The sequence below is a fragment of the Corapipo altera genome, unplaced genomic scaffold, assembly GCF_003945725.1.
Source record: "Corapipo altera isolate COAL_440 unplaced genomic scaffold, ASM394572v1 61411, whole genome shotgun sequence".
In the NCBI taxonomy this organism is placed as follows: Eukaryota; Metazoa; Chordata; class Aves; order Passeriformes; family Pipridae; genus Corapipo; species Corapipo altera.
Window position 1 is genome coordinate 16,150,644 of NW_020884875.1, and position 14,454 is coordinate 16,165,097.

A 14,454-nucleotide genomic window follows, 5' to 3' on the forward strand; every position below is an offset into this window, starting at 1 on the left:
TGAGGGAACTCAAATAACACCCCGTTCCAACTGCTCACAGGCCCTTTACAGTGGATGTCAGCCCAACTGAGACCCATCTCCGCAAGCGCAGAGGAGCAAAGAGGCTGCAAGACAGGCGGGAACTCTTAATTATTTAATTAACCCAAACAGACACACCCTCTGGGTGCCACCCCCCACCTGGGGATGCATGAGAGAACGTTTTGGGATTGCAAGGGTTTACTATGAGATGTTTAGAGGAAAAAGAACAGAGCTAAGTGATTTTGGGAGCAACAAGTGTAACAAAATAGGAGTAAGGGGATAAACTAGGCCAGTCTCATACAAATATTGGGTGGCTGATGCACTTGTACCCAACCTGTGCAGTCTGTCTCTCTTCTCGTTTTAACAATCAGCCTTTCTGATTCCTTTCATGAGTGAGGGAACTCTGTACTCTGTGTGTGTGTCTGTCTGTCTGTCTGGGTGACAGCAAATGGAATAGTCAGACCAAGGAGGATCCACATGTCCATAACACAGCAACTGAAATACCAGTAGCTGGGCTGGTACCACAGGCAGAGTAAGTACACTCTTTGCAGTATGTCCATGTGTTTCTTGTAGCAGGGAGCCCAGAGCTGGGCACAGCACTGCAGGGTGTGGACTCACCACGATGAGGAGAGGGAGGGATCCCTCCCTGGCCTTCTGGTAGCACTCCTCCTGCTGGTGCAGTCCAGGAAACTATTGGCCTTTTTGCCAAGACTGCTGAATTGTGTTCAATATGATGTCCCACAGGACACCCAAAGGCCATTCCAGCAAAGCTGCCTTCCAGCCTGCCAGCCCCCATCATGTATCCCATACGCCTTGGGTTGTTCCTCCCCAGGTGCAGGACTTTGCATTTCCTCTTGTTGAGCTTCACAAGGTTCCTGTCACCCTCACAAGGTTCTGTTTTCTACAGCCTCTCAAGGCCCCTCTGGATGGCACCATGACCCACTAGTGTATCAGCTGATCCTCTCAATTCTGCATCATCAGCAAGTTTGCTGAGGATACAGTCTGCGCCATCATCCACATCACTGACTGGACCCAGTGTTGCCCCTAATTAAATGCCATTAATTACTGTCCTCCACCTAGAATTCATGTCACTGATCACCACCCTCTGGGCCCAGAGATTCAAGTTTTCAATCCACCTCATTCCCACCTCCCCCAGCCATAATTTTCAGTTTCTCTTTGGGGATTTAAGGGAGACCATCAAAGTAGACCATACTCACTGCTCTCCCCTCCCAAGCCAGCCATTTTATTGCAGAAAGTTATCAGATTGGTCAAACACGGCTTCCCACTGTGTGAATTCATGCTTGTGATTCCTGATCACCTTCTTGTCCTTCACATGCCTGGAAATTGTTTCCAAGACCAGCACTTGTTCCATCATCACTGAGTAATCGAGGTGAGGCTGGCCTGGCTGGTAGTTCCCCGCATTGTCATTCCTGCCCTTCCTGAAGACAGGAATGACATCTGCTTTCCTCCATTGCTGAGGCACCTCTCCCCAGTTGTTCAGAGACAATCAAGAGTGGCCTTGTACTGATACCAGGAGGCTCCCTCAGTGGCCATGGGTGCATCACATCAAGACCCTGTGTATGTCCGGTTTGCTTAAGTGTTCTCTAACCTGACCGTCCTCCAACAAGGATGTCTTCCTTGCTCTAGACTTCTTTCTGTCCTTTCTCTGGCCATTACGTTTCTTTAGGCCTTAGATGTCTGAGTTAAACATTTATATCAACACTGAGAACTTCTCTGGGAGTTTGGCAACATTATAGTTATACAGTGATCTGCTCACAGTGAAAAGGCCACACTCAACTTCAACCCATTCACCTATCCATTCCTACACATGGACAGATGCCTTCAAATTCCAGAATTACTTCCCACTGTTGATTTAACCATACATTTAAACATAGTACCTGTGACATAACTGCATAGCTTCTGCAGCTGCTGTCCCCTCATCCAGCAAAGATGCATTAGCCACATCCATTCCTGTGATATCACACACCATAGTCTGGTAATTTAGCAGGCTTTCCAGCCTGCCCTGGGATACCTCAGGTTGGTAAGGAGTATACTGGGTAACCCTGTAAGAAAATAAGTCTGAGTTTGGGTCTAGGAAAATAAGTGTGTAACAGAATTATGCCAATATATAACTGCACTATGTCATAGGAAAAACAAACAGTAACATGTAATTCAGTAACATGAAAGCCTGTTAGAAAAAAACAACCTTTTTCTGTTGTTCTGTTTTGTTCTGTTGTTAAAAAACAACTGTTATTTTTAGACAACTGTAATTTTTTACTGTCCTGGAAGCCTGAGAGTAGTTTATCTTCTGGTGTTGAACTGGCTTTTTACAGGAGAATAATTTCATCTCTCCATTTTGAAAAGAGATTACTTTTAAAACAGAGTTGTGAGGGCATCATAGAGAAGGGATAGGGTAAGTAGGTGTCGACTGTGGGAGAACTGAATCAACAATATGCAAAAAATGCTTTATTCAATCATATCTAGGTATGACACAATCTTTCAATGCTGTTTCTGAAGCCTAGTCATATTTTCCCCACTGTTCTGGGAAGAAAGACACTTGGCATTTCACGGAATTGAGCTCAGAAATGTGCAACTTCTTGTGAAATGCAGTTTCCATATATCTTAGTGGAGGGAAGTGAGACTGATGTAAGTTTTATCTGTTTTCACTTGGCAAACAAAACAGTAATGGCAACATAAGCAAATCCTTTGAAAACACAAGCATCAAAGGGAAATGCTCCATTGTAACAGTCCAGAAAACAAAGCAGCATGGGTCCAGGGATGAAAGGCAAGAACAGAGGTCAGACTCTCCTCTCACTGCTGGAAATTTGGTCACTGGATTCCACGGTGGTTTGGGACAGACTTTATGCCAGATCAAATTTAGGGTAGCAGCCAGAAAAAAGTGGTAAGTGGGAACACTTGTGGCCTCTGTTTTCTAGCAGTTGAAGAAGACAGTAGTTTTTTTCCTTAAAAGGCCGGTAGCAAGCCTAGACTTTCAAAAAATGCTTACAAGTTAAGGTATAAGCTTTAAAGAAGCTCAAATCATGTAAAGTCAATCGAAGGTGAATAACAAAGATTTTTAAAGAACAAGGTGGTACAGAGCAAGATGAGAGCAGCAACAAAATAGTAAGGCGAGACAGAAGGTAGAAAATAGACCTGAAGAGAATGCAAAAGCTAGAAGGCCACATTCAGTATGTGATTTCAAAGTGTAATATGGGATGTTAATGTATTTACTGTCTATTTAAATTATACATCTGGTCAAAATATTCACATATACTATTCAGTACAGTGACAGAAAACAATAGCTATGTATTGAATACATAAGCATTGATGATTTTCCCCAAAATTGCAGGTTTTTTCTCTTTTTTAGCCAACTCTAACACTAAACTAATTATCATCATATGACTGCATAGTTCACAAATGAGACCATGTCCTAGGTTTCATTGCTAATCCCAACAGTGGTTTTTTTTTCTTCACAGCTGCCAAGCCCAGTGTTAAGTTTGTCAGATAAACTTTCAGTTTGGCAGTATTAAGATTCACTTTCTGAATAGTCCCTGCCCACTCAGTTCTCACCAATAAAGAGTTATTCCAAACACCTTTGGATGCACAATGACTTCTGCTGCTTAAAAAAAAAGAAAGAAACTCCTCTGGAGTTGAGGTTAACAATAGTGCTTTCTCATTTTACTTCACCTAAGGGTCATATTTTGTATTATAACTTGTAGGAGGAACTAGAATTAAGACTAATAAGAGTAAAAGCATTGAGTTTAGTTGAAATACATTAGAGAAATTCTACTCCACATAGTTGGGAAAGTACACTATATTACAAAATAGCATTAATGAGGCTTTATGATTTTGATGTGGTGGTTTTGAATGGTAAATACAGTTGAAGTAAAACCAATCAATTTCAGGAAAATAGAAAAAATTCAATCAAGAAATCTTGATTTCCAGTATTGCCAGAAATTACAGTGCATGAAGCTTATTTCAACTGGTAAAGACACCATTTTAACATAAAACCACTTACTTAAACACTTACTTTAAGGTTTTTTGGCATTTTCTAAGCATCTCTATCTTTTATATATTCTACATCACAATTTCTTCAAACAAAATATCTGGCTTTAGTCTGCATTCTGACTTCTGCTTGATTCTCTACTACACAGTAAATGACTTTTTAAAGTAATTTAAAAGCAAACTCTTTTAAAGTAATTATTGCACAGTATGCAGTAATTTTCAGAATGTAATGCATAAGTGCTGAGTGTTACTAGCTAATAAGTTTAATAATTTACACTACAGATCTGAGTACTGCAGGCATCATCGGTACAGGTATTTTATTCTTACATATTTAATGTCTGGGGACAAAGGAATCAAATGAGCTGTACTTTGGAGACCTCTGCATCATGCTCCGTTGTAGGTATTAGTGTGACTTCAAAGGCCTTCTTGATTTGCAAGGTCTGATAGGTATTTTTATGCACTTCAGCCCCAAAAATAAATACTACACTGGTGTGACCTATATGTTAATAAAAACTCTAAATGTAGTTGATTTCTGAAACCAAATATTTTCACATCTTCAGTTATTCACATATTCATGGCAGAGCACAGAATTAATTTTGTATGCTACTAGGGAAAGAACTCAGCACATCAACTGTGAAAAAACGTAATTATTACGTTAATGGGGGGCTGGGAAGATGATTAATGGTAAGATTAGAGAAAAGTTATATTCACATTCCAACTGGGAAGTTATATTCACATTCCAACAGAAATTAGAAGTGGACAGAGATATAAATCATTGTCCAAATCCTTCAAAAAGTTAAAATTCCAAGTTAAATGTGTTGATTCTGTTAACAGAATCAGATATTTGGGAAGACTTCTGCGGTAACTAACCTTATAAAAAACCCAGTATGGTTCAGTAGTCTCATTTTCAGCTGAAAATACATTTGGTTCTAAAGTTTTCTCCTGAAATCTACTCCAGTGCTTCCTACCTTCTCCTAGCAAGTCCAAGTGTCCTAAATACTGTGAAGTCATTCACTTTTGTGTTAACAGACTTCTAGGGACAATCTTTCATAGACTTATTTTGTTTACCAATGCAAGCCTTGTTCTAATAAATGCCAAGCAACAGCAACTACAAGTTACGTGAGAGAAATAGATCAGAAACAGCGAGTCTGAGCTTGCAGCATTTTCCTTGGAGCTGCAAAGTGAAGTGTGTCAGCATGGAAAAGTGTTACACATCCAGCAGATGTAAGGAGAGGTCTGACTTCTTAAACACCTTCCATAAAGCCTCTGTAGTTGCTTTTGCACATATGCACACACACATATATGCCTCTCCCCAACAAACATTTTAGCTTTCATTTTGGCCATCTAACAGATTAGCTTTTATCCATCTAGTTTTACTTTACAGTACACTGCAAGAACAGATATGTGGACAGACTCTCCCACAGTTGTTTCATTAACACTACATAATTTTTTAGGATTTAAAAATAAGCAGTTAATTTTGTTCCACTTAGTTTTTAAGTGTTCTTATCTTTGCCTCTATCGGTTAATAACTTGTTTTGTGGTACTGTATTGAAATATTTAGTTTGTATATGTTGCAAAAAGTAAGTGAGAATAAAGCTAAATAAAGCTTTGTATAGATGTACTGCATAGGTTCCTTGAGTCCAAACAGTGCAACTTTTTCACCAGTTCAAAAACGTGCAATGCAAATAGAGCAAAAATTTTAAAAATAAATAGACTTAGAGGCCTACAGATATGTAGACACATTTATGGCAACCCAAAGTATAAAAAATTATATAACGTCTAAGTAACAATGGATTTTTACACTGACTAATATAATCTTTTGATTGGTTGTTTTTTCTTGTTTGGTTTTCTGAATACATATATAAACTTTAAATACTGTTTTTATTAAAATAAAAATTACCCAGTAATAAAGATGACAGTTATCATTTTAATACAGTACAAAAAAAGGATTTTCCTGACTAGTGATAGGTGAACTTGTAAACTTAATGAGAAAATACAGGGTATCAGTGACATTCAGTCTGTTGGAAAGTGAGATTCCACATTAGATTTAGCTTTTCCTGTTGCACCATTTTTGAGTTACAGTCCTTTAAAAACTGAAATGTCAGCTGGGTGATCAGCTGTGATGTCAACAGGGTGATCAGCAAGTACAATATTCTCAGCCTCTTCATAAATGAATGATCATTTTATGATAGTACTGCTCCTGTTCATCAGTGAATTATTTGATCAGACAAGAACTCACTTGATGGAAACACATTCAAACACTTGAAGGTCTCTGGTTTAAAATAAAATAAATCAAGAAAGAAATACCAGGAGAATAGCCTTTAGAATTTTCAAGGTTTCCTACTTCCTCATAAGAAAATCATGATCAGAGTATTGCACAGTGTTTAACTACCTCCACCCAAATTGCATATACCAGTGGAGGAGGAAGCTGTTTTAATTTAGGCACAAGTTAGAAAATAATTACTTTTGTTTAGGAGTTATGTCTGTATGCTTCCTTAAAGCAAGCAAATATTCTTGTATTAGTTCATAATAAACAGGAGCTGTGAATATAAGTCACAAAATCAGTAATATTTTACAAAAAAAATGCATCTTCAAAAGTCAAAAGTATTATTTTTTCTTTCTAGCTTCAGCATGAACACCATAGTTTTGACACAGTACGATACACATCGTTAGCAAATACATGAAAGCCTCAGTGAAAAAAACAGGTCTGGGGTATGTTTATCTACACTCATTCATAAGACAAACTTCAAGTGTGTATTTAAACACACATATTCAACAAGAAAATGTGGTACGTTACCATCCTGCATTCTCCAACAAATTCCGTGCAATGGGCTGGGGCACTGAGCAGTTGTAATAACCCATGCCTATGTAAGACCGCCATATCTTGTTCTTGCTTGCAATATTGTACAGAGTTTCAAGGACTTCGTTTTCACCTAATTGAAAAGAAATTATGTCAGAATATTACAGCTACACATAAAGCTAACAGTTTTTAACTGAAATGTCTTGTACCCCAGTGTAAAAAATATGCAACACAGGTGATGCGAGTATAAACAGTAGCAGAATAAAGGGCAGCCCAAAATCAGGAAAGATAAAATAGTAAGGTGGTGAAACATTCTGGGAAAGTTAAAATTCTGACAAAATTCTGGATAATGCAACAACTGAATAATAACAGGGTTTCAGCCAATGTGGAAAGAATAGAGAGAGAAAGAGCTGCAGGTAAAAGGCTTATAAAGTCCTTCTTATGCTAACACAATGTACATTTGACCCAGAAGAGACCCATCTTGCACATGCATTAGAATTTACCTCAGCAGGCACTTTTTCTTAGCTAAACCTTGCAGAAGCAACACTGGATGAAGCCACAGCCATCCATAACTGTGATTTAGTGTTTCTAACAGAGTCATATTTACACAAACTGGGCTCACACCAAGCACCCAGGAATAATTTCTTTGCATTAAAAAACTTTATGTACTCACATTTTCCCTAAATAGCTGATAGAACAATTCTTTTAATTCAATTTTAATATGCTTCATCAGTTTATTTAAAAAAAAAAAAGTGTTAGAGTATTTGTAGCTTAAGAAATTCTAAATGAGATTAACTTTTAAATGAGCCTGCCAATCTAGTTTGAAGAGATTACACAATGATTCTGAAGTGTTGAGAAGGAAGGCATTTTCACTCCCTCCCTCCCCCAGCCATTGTTTGGTCTTGCTTTTACATACTTCTCAGTGTCCTGAAGGCTGTGCAAAAATCACATTGAGTCAACCTAGTCCTAGCAGTCAACAAATAATGCTGCCAAAGGGCTGTATCTACAAAATATATTAGTAGCTGAGGATGAAGGAAGATGGTCAGTAGATTCTCTTAGGATCACACAGACAGGCAAGTCTGACAAACCTAACAGACGGGGGTGGAATTGTACAGCAATCCTCCTAGGTAAGGGGAGCAGATCTTTTTTCTTCCTCATCCCACTCTGACCCCAGACTGCTGTATTAGAGCAGTTACACCAAGTTCTGTTCATTCTGTACTTCAACTGGGAAAACAGACTTTGTAATATAAGGCTACAAATCATGAAAAGTAGAATACCTTGGACCCTGGATGTCTCAAAACCCATTTTCTCTCTGTAAGTTACACTAGCAAGAGGGATCAAGTCAAAACAGTCAATTCTCTGGAATGTGATGGCAAATAATTATTAGGTTTTGAATTAATTTCTAGTGCAGTCACGAATAAGGATATTAGAACTTTAGCTCTGATTTCCAAACTTGTTTCTATCTTTTACTCAAATTGCTACTGTTGCATTCCATGTATAAAGATTTTTTTCAAAAATCTGGTTTTTAATTTATTTCTTCCACAGTCACATTACACCTCTCACAGTTATTTTTTTACTGGTGTTAGTTCTCATTTCGAAGTTAATTTCTTCTCTGCCTTTTACTCAGTGTTAACCATCAGATCTAATGTATAAAGACTGGTTGTTAATTTCAGTAAACTGCAATTTTTTTTCTGGAGACTCAACTGTTATATGCTTATAGGCTTGAAGTCAGCAATGTCCAGGGCAAAATCTCTAAAGCATAGTGAAAAGCTCCATTCCTCAATAATCTTCCCACACAGTTTATACCAGACAGATGCACTTGTTTGTTTTTTTTAAGTGAGAGTTTAACACTGTAGAGACCTTCCTCTACCACTTGCAAACCCTAAGTTTAATGAAAGACAGTTTGGTTGCAGTTTCAGAGGAAGGCTTCTATTCTTGCATAATTCAAACATCAATGATTTCTTGAAAATAGTAATGAACTTCCAAATGCAGTTGAAGGCAGAAGTTGGCTGTCATTTAACTTGCTCAGTCTCAGACACAAAAATGCACTGAGTGCGATTTCTGCAGTAAACACATATCACAAATACTGTACAATATGCCCAATAGCATTTTCTTTGTTCGCCCAACTAGGTGTTTTTTCTAGAGTCATTTCTCAGCAACTGTAGTGAACAACCACTACCTGTAGCCACTTAGCTTGTGCTGGAGATCTCTGAAATAAACCTGCTTCCAAATTGATTAAAGGCACAAAGCCAAAAGCCCTGTGAGACTGCAAGCAGCTTAGGTAGTAATTATGCTTAAGAGTAGAATCACATCCCACCAAGAATATCTGCACTGAAGATTCTAACACTGAACAGATTTTTAATTATTACATTTTAATGAGTTACCTGGGAAGACATTTACACAACTAATTTTAAATCAGGGCGGTAAAATGTTGGAGGGTACACTCCTCTCACTCCCACTTCACCTCACTTAACCTGCTCCTTTGGTCACTATGAAGGCAATGGCAGCAGTACAGCTCAAATATTCATCTCCCACACTTGGTATGCCTCTTTAAAGAGACCTGGGATGAAGACTGCCTTGAAGTACTTCATCACAGTATGCTCATCACAGGAAGTTCAGAAGTAACTGCACTCCTGAGCAGGGAAAGTCAACAGCCCGTGATTTATCTGTACAGGCTGGCTTACCTATGACCTAACGTAAGTCCATGCAGATTTCATTAATTCAGTGTTTGCTTTATGCTGATAGGGCTCTGAATTCAAGCAGAAGTGATGTAGGCACAGATGAGATAAATGTACGTTGGAGTCCTAAGACCAGAGAACAAGGTAATGAAACCATTCTTAAGAGTATGCCCTGCACCAACAGGAGGGGCTGGAAGAGATGCAGCCAGGCTCTTCACAGCCGTGCATGCACAACAGGAGCGTGAGACACTCAGGCTGGAGATAAGGAGAGCTGGGCCCATGAGGACAGCCCAGTGGTGGAGCTGGGCCTCCATCCTTGGGAGTTTCCTGTTCTGACTGGGTAAAGCCCTGAGCAGCCTGGTCTGAGCCCACAGCTGAGCCTGCTGACCCGGGTCCCCACTGGCCTGAACAGGACCCTGTGTCTCTATCAGTAGCCTTATTTCCCACTCCAACAAGCCTAGGTTTCCTAAGTGTATTCCCGTAAAGTTATTTTTGCAAGGTGTCTAACTCTTTATTGATCACTTCGTAAATAACTAATGCTAATATCAAGGCAGATAAATGCAAACCACAAGAGTGGTCTTATGCATGCTTAAAATTAATTTTCAAATTAATAATGAAATTGCTAAGTTTCCATTTTTGTCCACAAGATTGTCATGAAAACCAAAAAATTACAGACTTTTTCTGCTATATAAAGTATATAACTTGGAGTATATATAGTGGAAATGGTGTATTTAAATGGTGTATGTAAATAATTTATTCATTTTTTTAAAACTAAAACATATGAAGAGCAAGATTTCTACTAATTTCAAGATACATGGTTCAAAAAAACCCACAGCTTGAGAGATTTTGGATTGTGTTACTGATTTCTTTTTTTTTTAATTCTTCCCAGAAATGGATGAAATTAAGAAGCAATATGTAAAATGGGGAAATCAAACAGAAAGAAAAATTTACTATACTTAAATAACAGTGGGACCCTGGCCATCACACTCAGCTGTTTGTTTCCAGTTTTCTGAGACTAAACGGTTGATGTGCCTTTATCATGAATTCATTTATTGGCTGCACAATAAAAATTCTTTAAGAACCTTATTCAGCAAAAAATAAAATTGCCAGCTAGGTTGCTGCAGTTGATCTTTATTCCCCTCATTAACTGATTAAAATTATGATCAAAGACAATATTCAGAATAAAGTATTGATCCTGCAACACTGCTATCTTGTAATTGGAGAAAATTTATTGAGAGTCCCAGCAGTAGTTCTGTGAGGACATTTTCAGATTGCTATGTCTAAAGGTAGCAAAGGTAAAATATATCACAAAATAGTAGGAGGGTTTAAATTATCAGATCATAAAATGGTAACACTTATTGTTCCTAGTGTTTTTGTGGTTAGCACAGTAGAGTTGCCTTGATCTTTTGAGATACCTGCAAAATAATAAGGTACCAGAGAAAGAGAGAGAGTTCAAGTTGTATTACTTAAACCTCACAACACAAAAGGGAGGTGACTATTTGTATGATATAATTTGATTCACTTTATGTCAGATCTCAAAAAAAAAAATCTAACTTCTGAGATCAAGGAATCAAGATCTTCAGAACAGCTGATATAAGAAAAAGGTGATTAATTTATTTCTCTTGCTTTAATAATTAATTTGATCTCCATTTTAAAAAAAAATCAGATTATATTAAAGCAAATGAGTTCCAAAGAACTGTCAGACACATAATAATGCTGTAGGACAGCATAAGGATAGTGCCTGTTCCAGGTGCTGTGTCCAACCAGCAACTACAAGATATGGGCAGAAAGCCAACAGCATCTGTTGCCCTGCCTCTTCCTCCTGCTTTCACTCAGGCCACCTGCACTCACCCAGCCAGTCTGGACCTGAGGATGCCATGAGAAGCAGAAAGCATGGACGAGCTGAGAGCCAGCAAGATGCCTGCCTTTCTCTGTTCTACTCCCAGGGCCTGCTGCCTTTCAAAAGAGCAGCAGCCTGGAAGTGCCATGAGGAGGAGCAACATGAGAGGAGTAAAGTACCAATGGTGGCAATGCAGATTGCTGCACGACCTGTGGCAACACTGCAGGGTAACAACTACCCCTGTTACAGGTATCTGAAGCTACGGTGTGGACTCCAGTAGCAAGGAATCCGAAATGACTAAATCGACTCTAAAAATCTGACTGACATTAGCAAATGATTATAAACTCACCCATAATTAATTTTTAATTAGCATTTTAAATCTAAAATCCTAGTTAAAGTAGATTCGACTACATAAAGAGTAGTTAAATTTGAAGATACAAATAATTTTATTACAATATGACTGTTTCTGAGCAGTATTGCTTCTAATAACACTTAAACTGGAGACCAAATTGCATTCTTACACAGATTTTAGAAACTTATGTTTATAAATCCTAAAATTTGAGAATGTAACTAGGAATATTTGGGAAAAGAAAAAGTGGCAGAGTTTGTGGATGCATTTTTTAATTAAAACTTTTTAAAAATTCAAATCCTGAAATAAAAAGCAGAAATACATAATGTGCACAAAGCAAGTCTACCCATAACATAAGGATGGACACACAATGGCAACATTGTAGGGATAACTACAACTGATAAAGACAGTAGGTTTGTAAGGATAAAATAAAGAGGATTACACTTATATAAGACAATCTGTTCTTTTACTTCAAATAGGTCAATCACTACATATGTGCTAAAGCTTAAAGAAAAACTTAGTTACTGTAACAGTGGGAAAAAAGTTCTGTAATACCAGATGATCACAATTAAGTATCAAACAGACATCTACCCTTGTTGTAAATATTGATTGAACAGAAGTTACGCGCCAAAATTACATTTTTCCTCAACTATATCTGCAGAAAAATCTAACTGTAAAAAAGCTCCTTTTCCAGAATCAAGCTGAGGTACGGGACCGCAATTTACTGTTAGTGGAAATCAGATATTGTGCTGTTTCACCTCTACTGGCTTTCAGTGGCATGTTCAGGTGATTTTACAATACTGTCAGTGGCCTCATGGCGGCAGACATTTTTAAACAGCTCTTTTCTGGTCAGAAAATGGACATAGATGGTTCTGTCATATTACATATTGAACAAAGTATTTCATTTCAGAAATCTCTTACCACAACAAACATTCTTTCTTTCCTTCATCACTGACCATGCCAACACAGGGAAAAAAATCTGCCAATACAGGAACACTAATAATTATTGCAAAAGAATTTCTAGTGTAGATGCACTTGTACCAGCAAAGCTCAGCATTTACCAGAATGGCTACTTCTTTCATACATAAGCAAAACAAATCACATAATTATTTACGTTAGAAAAGACCTCTAAGATCATCAAGTCCAACTTTTGACAGATCACCACACTGTCAACCAGACCACAGCACTAAGTCAGGTCCAGTTGTTTCTTGAACAATTCCAGGGATGATCACTCCACCTCTCCCTGGGCAGCCCCATCCAATGCTTAACAACACTTCCAGTGAAAAATTTCTTCCTAATGTCCAGTTTGAACCTCCCCTGGTACGACCTGAGGCTATTTCCTCTCACTGTGTCACTAGTTGCCTAGGAGAAGAGACTGACCCCAACCTGGCCTACAATCTCCTTTCAGGTACTTGTAGAGTGATAAGGTCTTCCTCAAGCCTCCTTTTCTCCAGGATAAACCAGCCCAGCTCCCTCAGTTGCACCTCCTAAGACTTGTGCCCCAGACCTTGCACCAGCTTTGTTGTTTCTCTGGACACACTTTAGCACTTCAATGTCCTTTTGGAATGAGGAGTCCAGAACTGGACACAGGATTCAAGGTGCAGCCTCACCAGCGTCTAGTACAGCAGGATGATCCCTTCCCTGGTCCTGCTGACCACCCTATTGCTGACACAGGCCAGGATGCCACTGGCCTTTTTGGCCACCTGGGCACACTGCTGGATCATGTTCAGCCACTGTTGAGCAGCCACCCTCAGGTCTTTCTCCTCCAGGCAGCTTTCCAGCCGCTCTGCCCCCAGCCTGGGGTTGTTGTGACCCAAGGGCAAGACCCAGCACTTGGCCTTGTTGAACCTCACACCATTGGCCTCGGCCCACTGATTCAGCCTGTTCAGCTCCCACTGCAGAGCCTTCATACCCTGAGGAAATGTCCACTTAAGGTCAGAGGCTTTCTCTCTTGGCATATTATGTCCTTCAGGGAAGTAATGAAGCTTGATTGTTCCACTGAAGAGTAGGTCTGTGCTAAAATGTCTCAGAAAGACAACACAGGTACAAAATAATTGTGCTTCTACTGTGTTCAGAGGTTTTATTTATCAGCAGTGGAATATGTAATGCCATTTTAAACAGCTCTTTAATACAAGCTGCATCCACAGGAGCCTCTTTTTTCTTTTTTTTACTGCTATTCCATACACCCAGTCAACTGATTTTCAATCTTTTAGACAACTTGTTATATTACACTACCAATGGAAGGATCTGTAATACAATCTTCCCTATTGACAGACCTGATCAAAATTTGAAGATATGCATATACATCAAACTTACACATAAAATATACACACCTGAGATGAGGTTTAAAACTATAAAATTTGCCAAAAACCCCCAAAATTGTAGAGACCTATGATACTCACCTAGATGTACTTTTCATGGTGTGTGCATGGTTTTCTTGGACTGCATGTCTAGTTCTATCTGTAAGCATTGACTTCACCGTCAAGGACTGACTTCAGTGAGACTTCAGTGTAAGCTTAGCTGTGTTTGTTAGTACAAAGGAGCAGCTCTAGCACAGCTGATTTGTTCAGCTGCACTCTACCTTGTGACGTCACTATTTTTTTAATTCAAGTTATACAGACCAGTGGAAATGTATATTTACACCACTTGGAAATACTGTATTACAAATTTTACAAATGCTAAAGGTCACTGAGTGACATGTTTTGCATTGTCTTGTCCTGTTCTTTCATTTTATGTGTGAGTTTGGGGGACAGTGGGCGCAAAA

At 38.7% G+C, this 14,454-nt stretch overlaps 1 protein-coding gene across 1 annotated transcript in view; it reads right to left on the minus strand.

Moving 5' to 3' along the window:
• GLDC (glycine decarboxylase) overlaps nt 1-14,454 on the minus strand; it is a 45,037-nt gene that overhangs the window by 27,910 nt on the left and 2,673 nt on the right. The window contains exons 3-4 of the mRNA XM_027635036.1: nt 6,821-6,956; nt 1,917-2,081 (exon numbers count right to left, since the gene is read on the minus strand). Coding sequence (XP_027490837.1) covers nt 1,917-2,081; nt 6,821-6,956 — 301 coding nt within the window. The remainder of the gene's footprint in view (nt 1-1,916; nt 2,082-6,820; nt 6,957-14,454) is intronic.